At 50.1% G+C, this 12650-nt stretch overlaps 1 protein-coding gene across 10 annotated transcripts in view; it reads right to left on the reverse strand.

The window, feature by feature from the left end:
* Positions 1-12347, reverse strand: part of MAP2K4 (mitogen-activated protein kinase kinase 4) — a 168017-nt gene extending 155670 nt beyond the window's left edge. For 2 of the 10 annotated variants that reach the window (XM_077833812.1, XM_077833808.1), the window contains exon 1: positions 12149-12347. In XM_077833812.1, the coding sequence (XP_077689938.1) occupies positions 12149-12248 (100 nt within the window). In that variant the 5' untranslated portion in view covers positions 12249-12347. The remainder of the gene's footprint in view (positions 1-12148) is intronic. The other 8 variants (XM_077833810.1, XM_077833809.1, XM_077833813.1 and 5 more) reach the window with 7 other exon arrangements.
* Positions 12348-12650: the final 303 nt, after the last annotated feature.

The following is a 12650-nucleotide window of genomic DNA, read 5'->3' on the forward strand; positions in this document are numbered from 1 at the left end:
ATAATGAATTGAGAGCACACCTGAGAAGATAGGACAGAGGAATTAATACGAAAAACAGTAGCAGAGAGATAATACTGGTGAGAATACTGTGTCCAGAACATTGAAAAAAAATCAGAGTCAGAAGAGAGTCACAAGAATGATTTGAGCACTTTTGTCCAGTAATGGGAGCAGCAGCCTGTCCAAACTTCTGAAACCTGAGCTCCTCTCTCAGGAGAATGAAACCCATCACACCACCTGCTTTGTAATTCCACCATGTGTAGTCAAAAGCCCAACTATCAATATAGGCATCCTTTACACACACACACTCCTGCCCTCCTCACTTTGGGAAGGGATAGGGCAAATCTTTATAATACAAGATACTTCCACTCATTTCTGACCTGCTTTCATGAGCAGTGAAATAGTTAACAATATCAACGTTTGAAGTATCTACATTGGCAACAGCATCCATAGCCATTGAAATGAATGGAGAGGTTCATACCTCACAGCTACTGTTTTAGGCTCTCTGCAAACCGAGGCTTTGTCTTCAATGCAAAAAAGGGTGTTTTTACCTCAAGATAACTAAAGCATGTTAGCTATCATTCTGTAAAATCTTAGTGGAAACAAGGCACTCTACTTTTATCATTAAGTAAACTGGGAGGGGGTACAGTGTTGCCCATGCCTAGCTCCTTCACAGTAAAAACTACAGGGAGCTTGTCTCCACTAGGATTTTACCACAAGATAACTTAACATGTGAGGGTTATCTTGCCGTACACATACAATTTTTTAGCAGTGAGGACAAAGTCATAGGCAGACAGCGATATATCAGTTACACTCTATTCACATTTTGAAGGTTTTCTTTACAACCATGAGCTAGCAACAGGTTTTAAGTGAAAGCTGAGACTCTCCAGAACAAGCGAGAGGCATGTCAGAGCCCCTGAGAAGCTGTGCCTAATTTTTGGGAAGCCCTGCCTTAAAGAGCTCATTCTGCTTAGCTTATTCAATACAATGTTATGAGGCATTTTAATCAGTCTGGAAGTATCTACACACAGGGAGAAGGTTTCTGATAGAAGGCTCTTTAATTTAGCAGATGAAAAAATAACCAGAGCCAATTGCTGGAAGCTGAAGCTAGACAAATTCAAAGTGGAAATGAGGCACATATTTTTAACAGTAAGACTAATTAATCACTGGAACACCTTCCCAAGGGAAATGATGGATTCTCCACCACCTAGAGTCTTTACATTGTGCTTGGATGTCTCTTTCTAAAAGATCTGCTCTGGTTCAAACACAAGTTATTGGGCCTGATGTAGGAATTATTGGATGAAGTTCTCTGGCTTGTGTTATACAGAAGGTCAGACTACATAATCATAATGGTGCTTTTTGGTCTTAAAATTTATGAAAGATCCAGCCTTGAAAGAACTGTGAGAAAGTACCAGAGAGCCTTCTCCAGAACACTGCTGCTGCAGTGCTGCAATTGCTCCTGCTCTGAATAGAGAGGCTGGGGATGAAGCAGGGCGCAGAGTACCATGGCAGAAGTGCCATGAAAATATCTGTAAGGAAATGTTTATCTTCGCTAATAGAACACAGTGAGCTGAGTATTGGGAAAAAAGATCCAGGGTAGAGCCCTTTGTGGACATAAATTGGATATCCACGGAGCTGCAGGGCTCTACCAGGAACTGCAGCAGCGAAAGCAGCAGCATGTCGGACCACAGCTCACAGGAGCCAGTGCCATGCACCGGCAGCTCCTCCGATGCAGCTGTACCGCCCCTAGCCCCACCCACTTGGGCAAGCACCAGGCTCATCGACAGCTGTCCCTGGTCACACTACCGTGTGCAAGTGGCTCAAACATCCCCGGACAGGAGACCCAGACTGTTGCGTGGAAGGGACTCCTGTCCAGGGACATGAGAGCTACTTGCACACACTAGGGCATGGATGGGCAAACTACGGCCCGCGGGCCACATCCGGCCCTCCAGCCAGTTTAAAATGGCCCTCAAGCTCCTGCTAGGGAGCAGGGCCTGGGGCTTGCCCTACTCCTGGGCTCCAGCTGGGGAGCGGGGTCAGAGGCCACTCTGTGCGCACATCCCAAGGCTCCCGCAAGCAGCAGCATGTTCCCACTCCAGCTCCTAAGCTTAGGGGCAGCCAGGGGGCTGCACACACTGCCCCCGCCCCAAGCGCCACCCCTGCAGCTCCCATTGCCTGGGAACTGTGGCTAATGGGAGCTGCAGGGGCAGTGCCTGCAAATGGGGCAGCACGCAGAGCCTCCTGGCCACATCTCTGCATAGGAGCTGGAGGGGGGACATGCCGCTGCTTCCAGGAGCTGCTTCAGGTAAGCGCCAGCCGGAGCCTGCACTCCTGACCTCCTCCCGTGCCCCGATACCATGCCCCGAGCCCTCCCCCCCCGACCTCTGAACCCCTTGGTCCCAGCCTGGAGCACCTTCCTACACCCCAAATCCCTCATCCCCAGAACCTGCACCCCAATCCCCTGCCGCAGCCTGGAGCCCCCTCCCGCACTCTGAACTCCTCATTTCTGGACCCACCTCAGAGCCTGCAACCCCAGCCAGAGCCCTCACCCCCTCCTGCACTCCACCCCCAATTTCGTGAGCATTCATGGCCCATCATACAATTTTCATACCAAGATGTGGCCATTGGTCCAAAGAGTTTGCCCACTCCTGCACTAGGGCAACCAGTGACAGCTGCCGATGAGCCTGGTGCCTGCCCCAGTGGGTGGGGCTGGGAAAGTATAGCTGTGCTGGAGGAGCTGCTGGTGCGGGGCGCTGGCTCCTGCAAGTGGCAGCCAGACATGCAGCTGCTTTTGCCACTGCGGCTCCCAGTAGAGCCCTGCACGGCCGCAGATATCCAATTTATATCCAGAGATATAAATTTTGTATCCACACAGGGCTCTAATCCAGGGCACAAAGCAGCTGACTCCTTCTGAGGGCTGGTGGAGACCAGCATACTCCAAACTTTAAAACGACATTGGAAACATAAGACTCATACAGAAAGCTCCTTACCCAGATGTGAAAGGGTATACAAACCCCCACAGAACGAGAGGTTAACTAGAGACTGAGAACTCTATTAGCCCAACGTGTCACATCTGAATAGTGCATTAGACTCAGGGAGGAGTTAAAAGAAAGGAGTTCAGTATAGTTGGGAGGAGGAAATCCAGAAGAGAGGTGGTTTGGAGTTTCCTCTCTGTGGCAAGCCACTGACAGAAGCCAGGCAGAGGAAGAACAAAGATGAACTAACAGCTCAAGCCCAGGGTGGGTGGACATTGCTTAGTTTGTATTTTTGTCTGTTTTCTGGTTTTGCTGAGAGACTCCAGGGAAAAGCCCTGCATGTCACTGCTCTTCAAGAAAAGTGAGGCTGAAGAGGAGTCGAGGAGGGGCAGAAGATGCTGTCTTGATTACTACTACTTTATCAGACATTATTCAAGACTTAGATACCCCTGAAGGGTGGAACTCCCTTGTCACCTGACTGTATGACCACGCCATCACCATTACCACATCACTGAAGTCAGTCACAAGGTAGAGAATGGGGCAGAATTGCTGACACAACATTCACACCACGAGGGGGTGCTCCAAAGATTGAAACTAAAACAACTCTATAACAAAGCATCGCCTCATTGAAAACCTGATGAATTTTTGCCATTGGTGCTGTTTGCTTCCTGCATTGCCAGGATGAGCAAAATGCCAACAGACTGGACAGTTTCTTTTTCTCTTTTAATTTCACTTTTTAGTGAGGCACACTTTATTTGAAATTTAGCACAAATTTCAAGTTTTGTTTAAAAAACAGATATCTTATCAAACCCAAATCCATAGAAAACTTGTGAACTCCAAAAGCAGTAGACATTAAAAGTCTGCTTTAGTTCGATATTTTGTGGGCTTTATTTTAAACATAAGCAAGTTCTCTTCTCTATAAATCCCATATAGATATTAAATTCCCATTCCAACTACAATCATGTCTCCCAAGCCCTCCATATTCCACACATATAGGAACTATAAACAAAATGTGATTGTAAGTGTGTTTCCACCAAACTTACTTTTGAAAATTACATAGAGGAAAAGAAGGGAGACTTTCTCCATTCAACTTGTTTCTTTAGATGGCCCTGTCTGCACAGGCAAAAAGAGTGTATTTTTCATTCATGAGTTCAATCAAGTTAACATAACAATTGGAAAGCCCTCTTAACAGCTCTGAACACAAGCTAACACATTTGGACCCTGCCTTCACTAAGAAAAAAGGTATACACACAACAGCTGAGTGTGGGTAAACACAGTAAGTAATGTCATCACTGAAGTGGTGCAGCATTTTAAGTGCAGACAAGCCCCGACACACCCATGCAGAAAAAGAGCAGTTCTTGCTTCTGCCCTATTGCCACCATCACAAGGAGAGCTATCATTTATATTTTTTTGCTGTAAATAAAATCAATGCAAGGTTTCAAAAAACAAGGCAAATAGTATTTTATTACAGCGTTTCCTCTGTATGAAAACAGTATAGTCTCAGTCTGAAGCAGTCGGAAATGCTGCTAATGCAAAAAGGATTTTTCAAAGGTTTAAAACTTTAAAAGGTTTTAACTTTAAAAACACCAACTGCACTGAAAGACAGTGATTTTTTTAAACAAGGGCTTGTCTACACTACAAAGTTAAGTCGACACAAGGCAGCTTACATCATCCTAACTATGGAGATGTACACACTACCATGCTCTTCCCGCCACTGTCACACGCCTGCTAACCGACTTAATAAAACCACCTTGACAAGAGGCGTAACGCTTATGGCGACATAATTAGAGCGACACAGTGTTGGTATAGACACTGCATTGCTTGCGTCAACCTAAGTGGTCTCCAGAAGGTGTGCTCCAATGCCCATCGTGACCGCTCTGCTTCCCTGCAGCCAGGTACACAGGTATGAACCCCTTCCCTTTTAAAACCCTGGGGAAGTTCTGAAACTGCTTTTCCTGTCTGCTTGGCATGTGAGCTAACATAGCAACTGACCAGGCCAGCTCCACGCAGCAAATGCGCTCCTGCCTGGAGTACAACGAAAGTGGTGGATCTACTGGGTCTGTGGGGAGAGGAGGCTGTGCAGTCACAGTTCCACTCCAGCAGCAGGAACTTTGATATCTAAGGCCAGATCACTCGGGCCATGGAGGACAAAGGCTATGCCTGGGACACGCAGCAGTGCCGTGTAAAACTCAAGGAGCTCAGGTAGACATACCAGAATGCAAGGGCAGCAAATAGTCGCTCTGGTGTAGAGCCACAGATATGCCGCTTCTACCAGGAGCTGCATGCCATCCTCAGCGGCGACCCCACCTCCATCACCAAGAGCCCTGTGGCTACTTCGGGGGGGGGGGGGGGCAGGGGCTGGATTCACTGGCCACCAGAGGGAACCTCGAGGAAAACATGCTGGACAAGGAAGTGAAGGAGGATGGGAGACAAGCAACAGGGAGATCTGGTGAAGTGGGGAGCCAGGACCGCTTTTTGATCCCAGAGCAATCTAGCCACTCCCTGCAGTCCAGTGAGCTGAGCCTGATGCAGGCGACGGAAGCTCTGGTGTGTACTCAGTTTGCTTCCATACCTTAGGGACACATCTACTCATGTAATGCTTTTTTTAATCAGGCTACAAAAGGTAGTGAAATAACCAATACAGGTAGAGTTGCTATCTGCTTCTCATTGCCCTGTAGAGCTAGACAGAGGGGCCCCGTCAGAAAAATTTCTTTATGCACACTGGGATGTCCCATGAATCCTCCACAGAGATCTCCAGGAAACTTTCTTAGAGATAATCTGCAATCCTCTGCCGAAGATTTGTTGTTTCTTCCTCTGCGGTAGGCCACTTTGTCACACCACTGGGCAATTACTTCAGATGACACCATTGCAGCACACAAGCTAGCAGCATACGGATCCAGGCTGCAGCCACACTCATGCAGGAAGTGCTCCCTTGCAGCCTTGCTTACCTTCAGGAGTGAGATATCAGTTACAATTACCTCTGCCTTTGGAAAACAGTGCCAGCATTCAGTACAATAGTCCTATGCACTTGTACTGATAACCCAGTGCTACCTCCTGCCCTTTGTTCCAACTCACCCACTTCACTCTGGGCTTGGCTGAGGCTGCCACCGAGCTCTATGACTCATAAGGGAACGTGAGAAAGTTGTGCTTGTAACTTGTTTGGATCAAGCGGTGCAAGTGCACTGAAAATAGGACCTCTGTCCATTGTTTCTTTAGCAGTTGCAGATGTGGCCTTGAGAGTCTCCTCATGCACACTGGCGGAGCAGCTCGGCCAGATAAGGAGGAGAAAGAAGAGGTCTAAGGAAGACATGTTCAAGGTGTTGCAATCCTCTGGTGCTTCGGATTGCGAGCCAAGAGCTTGGAGAGAGACAATCAATGAGAACATGTGGAGGGATACTGAGGAAAGGAAGCAGGGCCAGGAACAGATGATAACACTGCTCGGGGAACAAACAGATATGCTGCAATCTCTGGTTGAACTTCAGGCTGAACACATCCGTGCTCACCTCCCTCTGCAGCTCAGAGAACTGCATTCCATGACCTCCCTACACTCTCCACACATGTTCCATGTATCTTCCATTGCTGCAACAGTACACCAGGCACTCCACCACGCAGGAGATTACACACGACAGCTAGACATACAGCCAGCCGCGAGAGAGCCTCATTGGCATATGTGCTTGTGAATTCACTGTCCCTTCTCCTTCAAAGATACTGTGTGTATGAAGTTTACCTCAGCATGACATAGGTATGTTTCCATAGGTGTGGAAAGTGAATGAATCTTTATTATTCTCCAACACATGGTGACTGCTGCTAACATTCAGAGATAGTAGCAATAGATTCATTTGCATTGTTATAGCACAGAAAGCAATCATTACAAGGTTCCTACCACAGTCAAAAAAACCCAATTCCAGGCTCAGCTGATTTCTGCTTCACACATTACTGTGGCTCATTGTTGAAATGCTCCTTCAAAGCCTCCCTGTTCCGAATAGATCCCTGTTGAGCCCCTCTGAGAGCCCTGGTATCTGGCTGCTCAAAATCAGCAGACAGCTGTTCAACTTCCAGACCGCACCCATGGGGAAACTTCTCCCCCTTTGCTTCACAGATATTATGAAGCTCACAGTAGGCAGCTATGACCATGGGGATATTGCCCTCACTGAGGTCTAACCTCCTGAGGAGACAGCACCAGGAGACAGCACCTTTAAGCAGCCAAATGCACATTCAACAGTCATTCTGCACCTGCTGCCCCTGTTGTTGAAGCACTCCTTCTTGCTGTCAGGCATGCCGGTGTACAGCCTCATGAGCCACAGCAGCTAGGGGTAGATTGGGTCTCCCAGGATTACTATTTGCATTTCCACATCCCCAGTGGTAATCCTCTGGTCTGGAAAGAAAGTCCCTGCTTGCAGCTTTCTGTACAGGCCTGTGTTTCTAAAGATACATGCATCATGCACTTTCTCTGACCAGCCCATGTTGATGTCGGTGAAATGACCCCAGTGATCCACAGCGCTCGCAATACCAGAGAAAAGTAGCCCTTTCTGTTGAAGTACTCCGTGAAAAGGTTGTCTGGTGCCAAAATAGGGATATGCATGCCATCTATCGCCCCACCACAGTTAGGGAATCCCACTGCTGCAAAGCTATCCACTATTTCACGTACATTACCCAAAGTCACAGTCCTTCATAGCAGAAGGCAATTAATGGCCCTGCAAACTTGCATCACAGCAACCCTCAACTGTGGATTTCCCAACTGCAAACTGATTGCAACTGATCGGTAGCAGCGTGGCATTGCCAGCTTCCACCTAGCAATTGCCACTCGCTTCTCCTCCATGAATGCAGCTCTCATTTTGGTGTCCTTGCGCCGGAGGGCAGAGGTGAGCTCTGCACATAGTTCCAGGAAGGTGGTTTTGCACATCCAGAAGTTCTGCAGCCATTGCTCACCATCTCATACCTGCATAATGATGCAATCACACCACTCAGTGCTTGTTTCTCGAGCCCAGAACTGACGGTCTACCACGTGCAGCTGCTCCGTGAATGCTAACAGCAATCTTGAATTGTTTCTTTCCATGGCACACTGTAAGCCAGACACCAAGGCATCGTCATCAGACATTCAACTCATAAAATACTGCAGGATCAGGTGTGTTGTGTTCATAATGCTCACCACAGTACTGGAGAGCAGTGCAGGATCCATGCTTTCTAAGAGAGATGGCGGATGCACAAGTTACCGGGGCTGTTGAAAGTGGCATTAAATATACTAGGAAGCCCATGGAATGATGGGACAGAGAAAACTATATCATGGGATACTGAAACTGCCCCCCTGAGGCATTGCAAACCCTTCCCAAAACACCCTGGGGCAGATGGTGGCAAGTTGCACAGTGTGATAGCTACCCAAGGTGCACTGCTCTCTGTGTCAATGCAAGAGCTGCCACTGTGAACACACTCCTCAGAAAAAAGGACATGCAACAGCAGTTTAATTACAACGGTGGCTATATGTCAACCTAACTTAAGTCAACTTAACTTTATAGTGTAGACATTGCCCAAGTCTCTAATTTTTGCTAGGGGTAGAGCAAAAAAAAAAATTGTAACCCTCAAACATTAACAAAAAGACCTGCTACCTTACCCTACAGTAACACTATGAAAAGCTGAAATGTTAGCCACAACCAAAATAAGAGACTAATATTTTAACCATAAGTTGATGATTGAAGTATTCTTAGTCTATTTTCCCAAAGCAAATATTAAGGTAACAGACAAAAGAAACAAGAGGGATCAAGAAATAAAGAACAGCTCAGTGAATGGGGATGTAATCACTAGGAGCCAAATCAGAACTGTTCCTCCCCAATCCAGCAAGAGACTGGCTGATAAAGTGTGACATAAGTCTTGTTTACTCACAGAAATTACACTAATTTAACTATATCAGTTTCCATTTGGTTTGTTACTGAATTAACACACAACAAGACACTGCAGTATCTATCCAGAAACAAACTTGGGGCTACAAAATAGGTTGTGTTTCAAAACGTTAGATAATGCAAATTTAAACACAATTTTGTACCTAGTGCAGAAAGGTTGTGTTTAAGAACATATTAATGGGCTATGGTCAACCATAAAGAGACCTCAACATTTACCACGATCAGCTAAGGTTTTTAAACGTCACTGCCTTTGTGCCCACTAGATACTAAGTGGTGTGTAAATACACATTACTTAAAGCATGTTAGCTAATATCTTAAAACACAACCTATTTGCCTAGTCTGGACATGCCCTCGGGAAAGTGACATTTGGGCAGAGGCTACAAGTCAGCACTTACAATGTTCAGTTTACTAGGGTTACAGTTCTTAGGTCAACTGACGACCTATTCTTTATCTGGCTTTTTATTAAGAAACCAGTTTCTAAATAAAACTGTACCCACAATTAGACCTTGTTTTCTGAGCCCTTGTGTTGGAAAAGGAGGGATGCATTGAGCCTGGCTTCTCCCAGTACTAGTTTCCAACTATACTCATGGAGGGGCAAAATGTATGCCCATTTTTCCCTTCCAGCCACAGCGTTTGTGCAGCACACATGCCACTGGAAATTCTACAGGAAATAACTGCAGCCTAAACTAACACAAGAAAAGAAAAGCCTCATGCTCTGCATCAGATCAACCGAACATTCTGGGAGATCCCAGTTTAAACCTTTGCCCAGAATGGTGGGCAAAGAACAGCCAGACTGGGATGAGTCACTTGCCACAAGAAATATTTAAGAAGGAGACAGAACACTGATCTAATAAGGTACAGGTTAAACCTCTCTAATCCTGCACTCCCTGGTCCAGCAATACCTGTGGTCCAGCATAGGCGCCAACTCCATGGGTGCTCCAGGGCTGGAGCATCCACGGGGAAAAATTAGTGGGCGCGGAGCATCTACCAGCACCAAGCTCCCCCCTCTGTAACCCTCCCCCCCGTCTCTCGCGTGCCCATGCTTACCAACTCCTGCTCCTCCCTCCCAGTGCTTCCGGAGCGCCACGAACAGCTGATTCGCGGCGTTCAAGCTCCGGGAGGGAGGGGGAGGATGTGGGGCCAGCAGCTGGGACCCCAGGCGGGGGGTCAGCACCCCAGGCGGCCGCGAGACCCCTGAGCAGGGGTCCTGCTGGGTGCAAAGCCTGGGGGTGCTACAGCACCCCCCGCATCCCTACTTCCCGCACCTACGGAGACCCACTGGCACTCTGCATTAACCTCCCATGGTTTGGCTAATTCTCTGATTCGGTACTGGTCAGGTCCCAAGGGTGTCGTACTAGAGAGGGTCAACCTGAATAAAATCCAGACTAAAACTTGCCTACCTTTGGCAAATGTTCACTTGTTTATATACTTTAACTCAATGACTCTTCAGCTGCAGAGCTTACATGTGTTAGTGGGAGGAAAATGCAGGTCCTACATCAAAATAACCTGCTGCAGCAGAACTATGGGAAAGGATCTATGTGCCACGTCTAACCTGCACATTCATGCTTAAAACAAAAATCAAGAGCCTATTTGCTATTCATGTAGTTACTGAATAAAAGGATAGGAGTCTGAAATGAGAAGTGAATGCCTTCCCAAGAAGAATGGCTACTTTCTTATTGTTTAGAGCAGTGCTTCTCAAGCTATCTGATGTGGGGGACGTGCAATTTTTTTTTCCAATGTGTGCGCAGATTGGCAGCCGATGGCTCGCGGACCAGCACCAGTCCACAGACCACCACTTTGAGTAGCACTGGTTTAGAGATCTTCAGAGACAGTCAAAACACCACTAGCAGGATCTAGTTGCCCCTAAAGAGGAGTATGTTCAAACATATGTAACAGCTTTCAAGCTACATTAAGCGTGTATTTCTGAGCCTTGAGCACCACCTCTCAGAATAGGAGACAAGGCTCCAACATCAGCTCAGATTTACATGGTAAAAACAGCATTTTCTCTGCTAGTCACTAATGTGTAGAAGGCAAGTGGAGGTGGTATGCAGTCACTGAATAGCACAGCACTGCCAGCACAGGCATCTGGACCCGCTTTCCCCCCCCCCCCAACACTTCCCAAAGCAGTCACCAAACACAGGTAGGGAGCACCCCCTGCGCACTCAAACACCCCTAGACCTAGGGAAAACAGCACACCGGCACAACCCCCAGCACACTCAGCCACCCCGCCCCCAGACTGACTCCCCCTTCAATGCTTCTGGCACACTCACCTCAGTCTTCCCTCTGACACACACACTGCGGGCACACTCGAGTATGCCCCTGCACACACACACACACATTCACACAGCAGGCAAACTTGCACCCCCCCGCACCTGGCAGGCACACTTGCACCCCCGTACTCATGCACGCGCACCATGGGCACACTTACGCACACATCTGCATGCGCACCCTGTGGGCACACTTGCGCCCCCCACACACGCTTGCACCCTACAGGCACATTCCCCCACCCTGTGGGCATACATCCACACACCGCAGACACACTCGTGACCCCCATACACACACTCATGTACCCTGTGCACACATTTGCACACTTGTGCCAAACACACACACACCCGCACCCTGCGGGCACACTCACACCCCCCCTCACAGTCACTCACCCTGTGAACGCACACACACCCCCGTACGCCCCCCACACACCCCCGCACCCTGAGGGCACACTCACACCCGCACTCTGCGGACACACTCGCCCCCCATTGCCCCTGTGGGCATACATCCACACGCGCACACACACTGCGGGCACACTCCCGTCCCCTCCCCCATACACACACACACACACACACACTACGGGCACACTCCCGTCCCCCATCCCTCCCCCTACACACGCTCGGGCCCTTCCCCCAGCCTGCCGCCCCCCTCCGCGCAATCCCGGGCTCATGGCCGCCGCAGCACCTGAGGCCTCTCGGCCCGGAGCGCGGGCCCAGGGCGGGAGTCGGACGCTTCCCTCTCGGGGCCGCTGGCCGGGCGCCCGTCGCGAGGGCTGCGCGGCGCCCCGGCCCTCGCCTCACAGGCCATCGCGGTTCGGCGGGCCCGAGTCCGGGCCCGCCTCCCGCCGCTGAGCAAGGGAGCGCCCGGCCGAGCCGGGGCCTAGCCAGACCCGAGCTGCCGGCCCCACCGGACCGACGAGGGCGGCCCGGAAGCGGCCGGGCCGAGGTGGGGAGCCCGGGCCGGGCGCGCCGTTGCGATGGGACCGAGCGGGCGGGGCCTGGCGCGGGGGTCGCTCACCCTGCATGCTGCTGACCGCCGTGTGCGCCTGGGAGCCCGGAGTGCTGCTCCCGCTGCTGGAGCCGGAGCCGGAGCCGCTGCTGGGGCTGGGAGTCGCCATTGTGCGCGCCAGACACGGAGCAGCGCGGAGGCTGCAATGCAGCAGGGACCCTCCCAGGCAGGACACCTAGAGCCCCGACTCCGTATAGCAGGCGCCTGAGCCTGCCCGTCCGCCTGTCCGTCCCCCGGGCTGGGGCTGCCGGCTTAACCCCTCCCAGTCCCACGCAGGACACCTAGAGCCGGGTGCCGGGCAGGCGCTGAGTCGGCCCGTCCGTCTCCCTGGCAGCGGGAGTTCGCTGAGCCCCCGAAAGGGATCTGCGGCCAGCGCGTCTGGGCTTCCTCCGTGTCCAGCGAGCCCGAGCCCTGCTACTGCCTTCGCAAGGAAGGGAGAATCTCCTGGCCAGATTCTAGCCCAGGGTCGCTTATTAGTGTCTTGGCTGCAAGTGGTCTCGTCCCCTGGGGC

Source organism: Eretmochelys imbricata, chromosome 14 (genome assembly GCF_965152235.1).
Source record: "Eretmochelys imbricata isolate rEreImb1 chromosome 14, rEreImb1.hap1, whole genome shotgun sequence".
NCBI lineage: Eukaryota > Metazoa > Chordata > Testudines > Cheloniidae > Eretmochelys > Eretmochelys imbricata.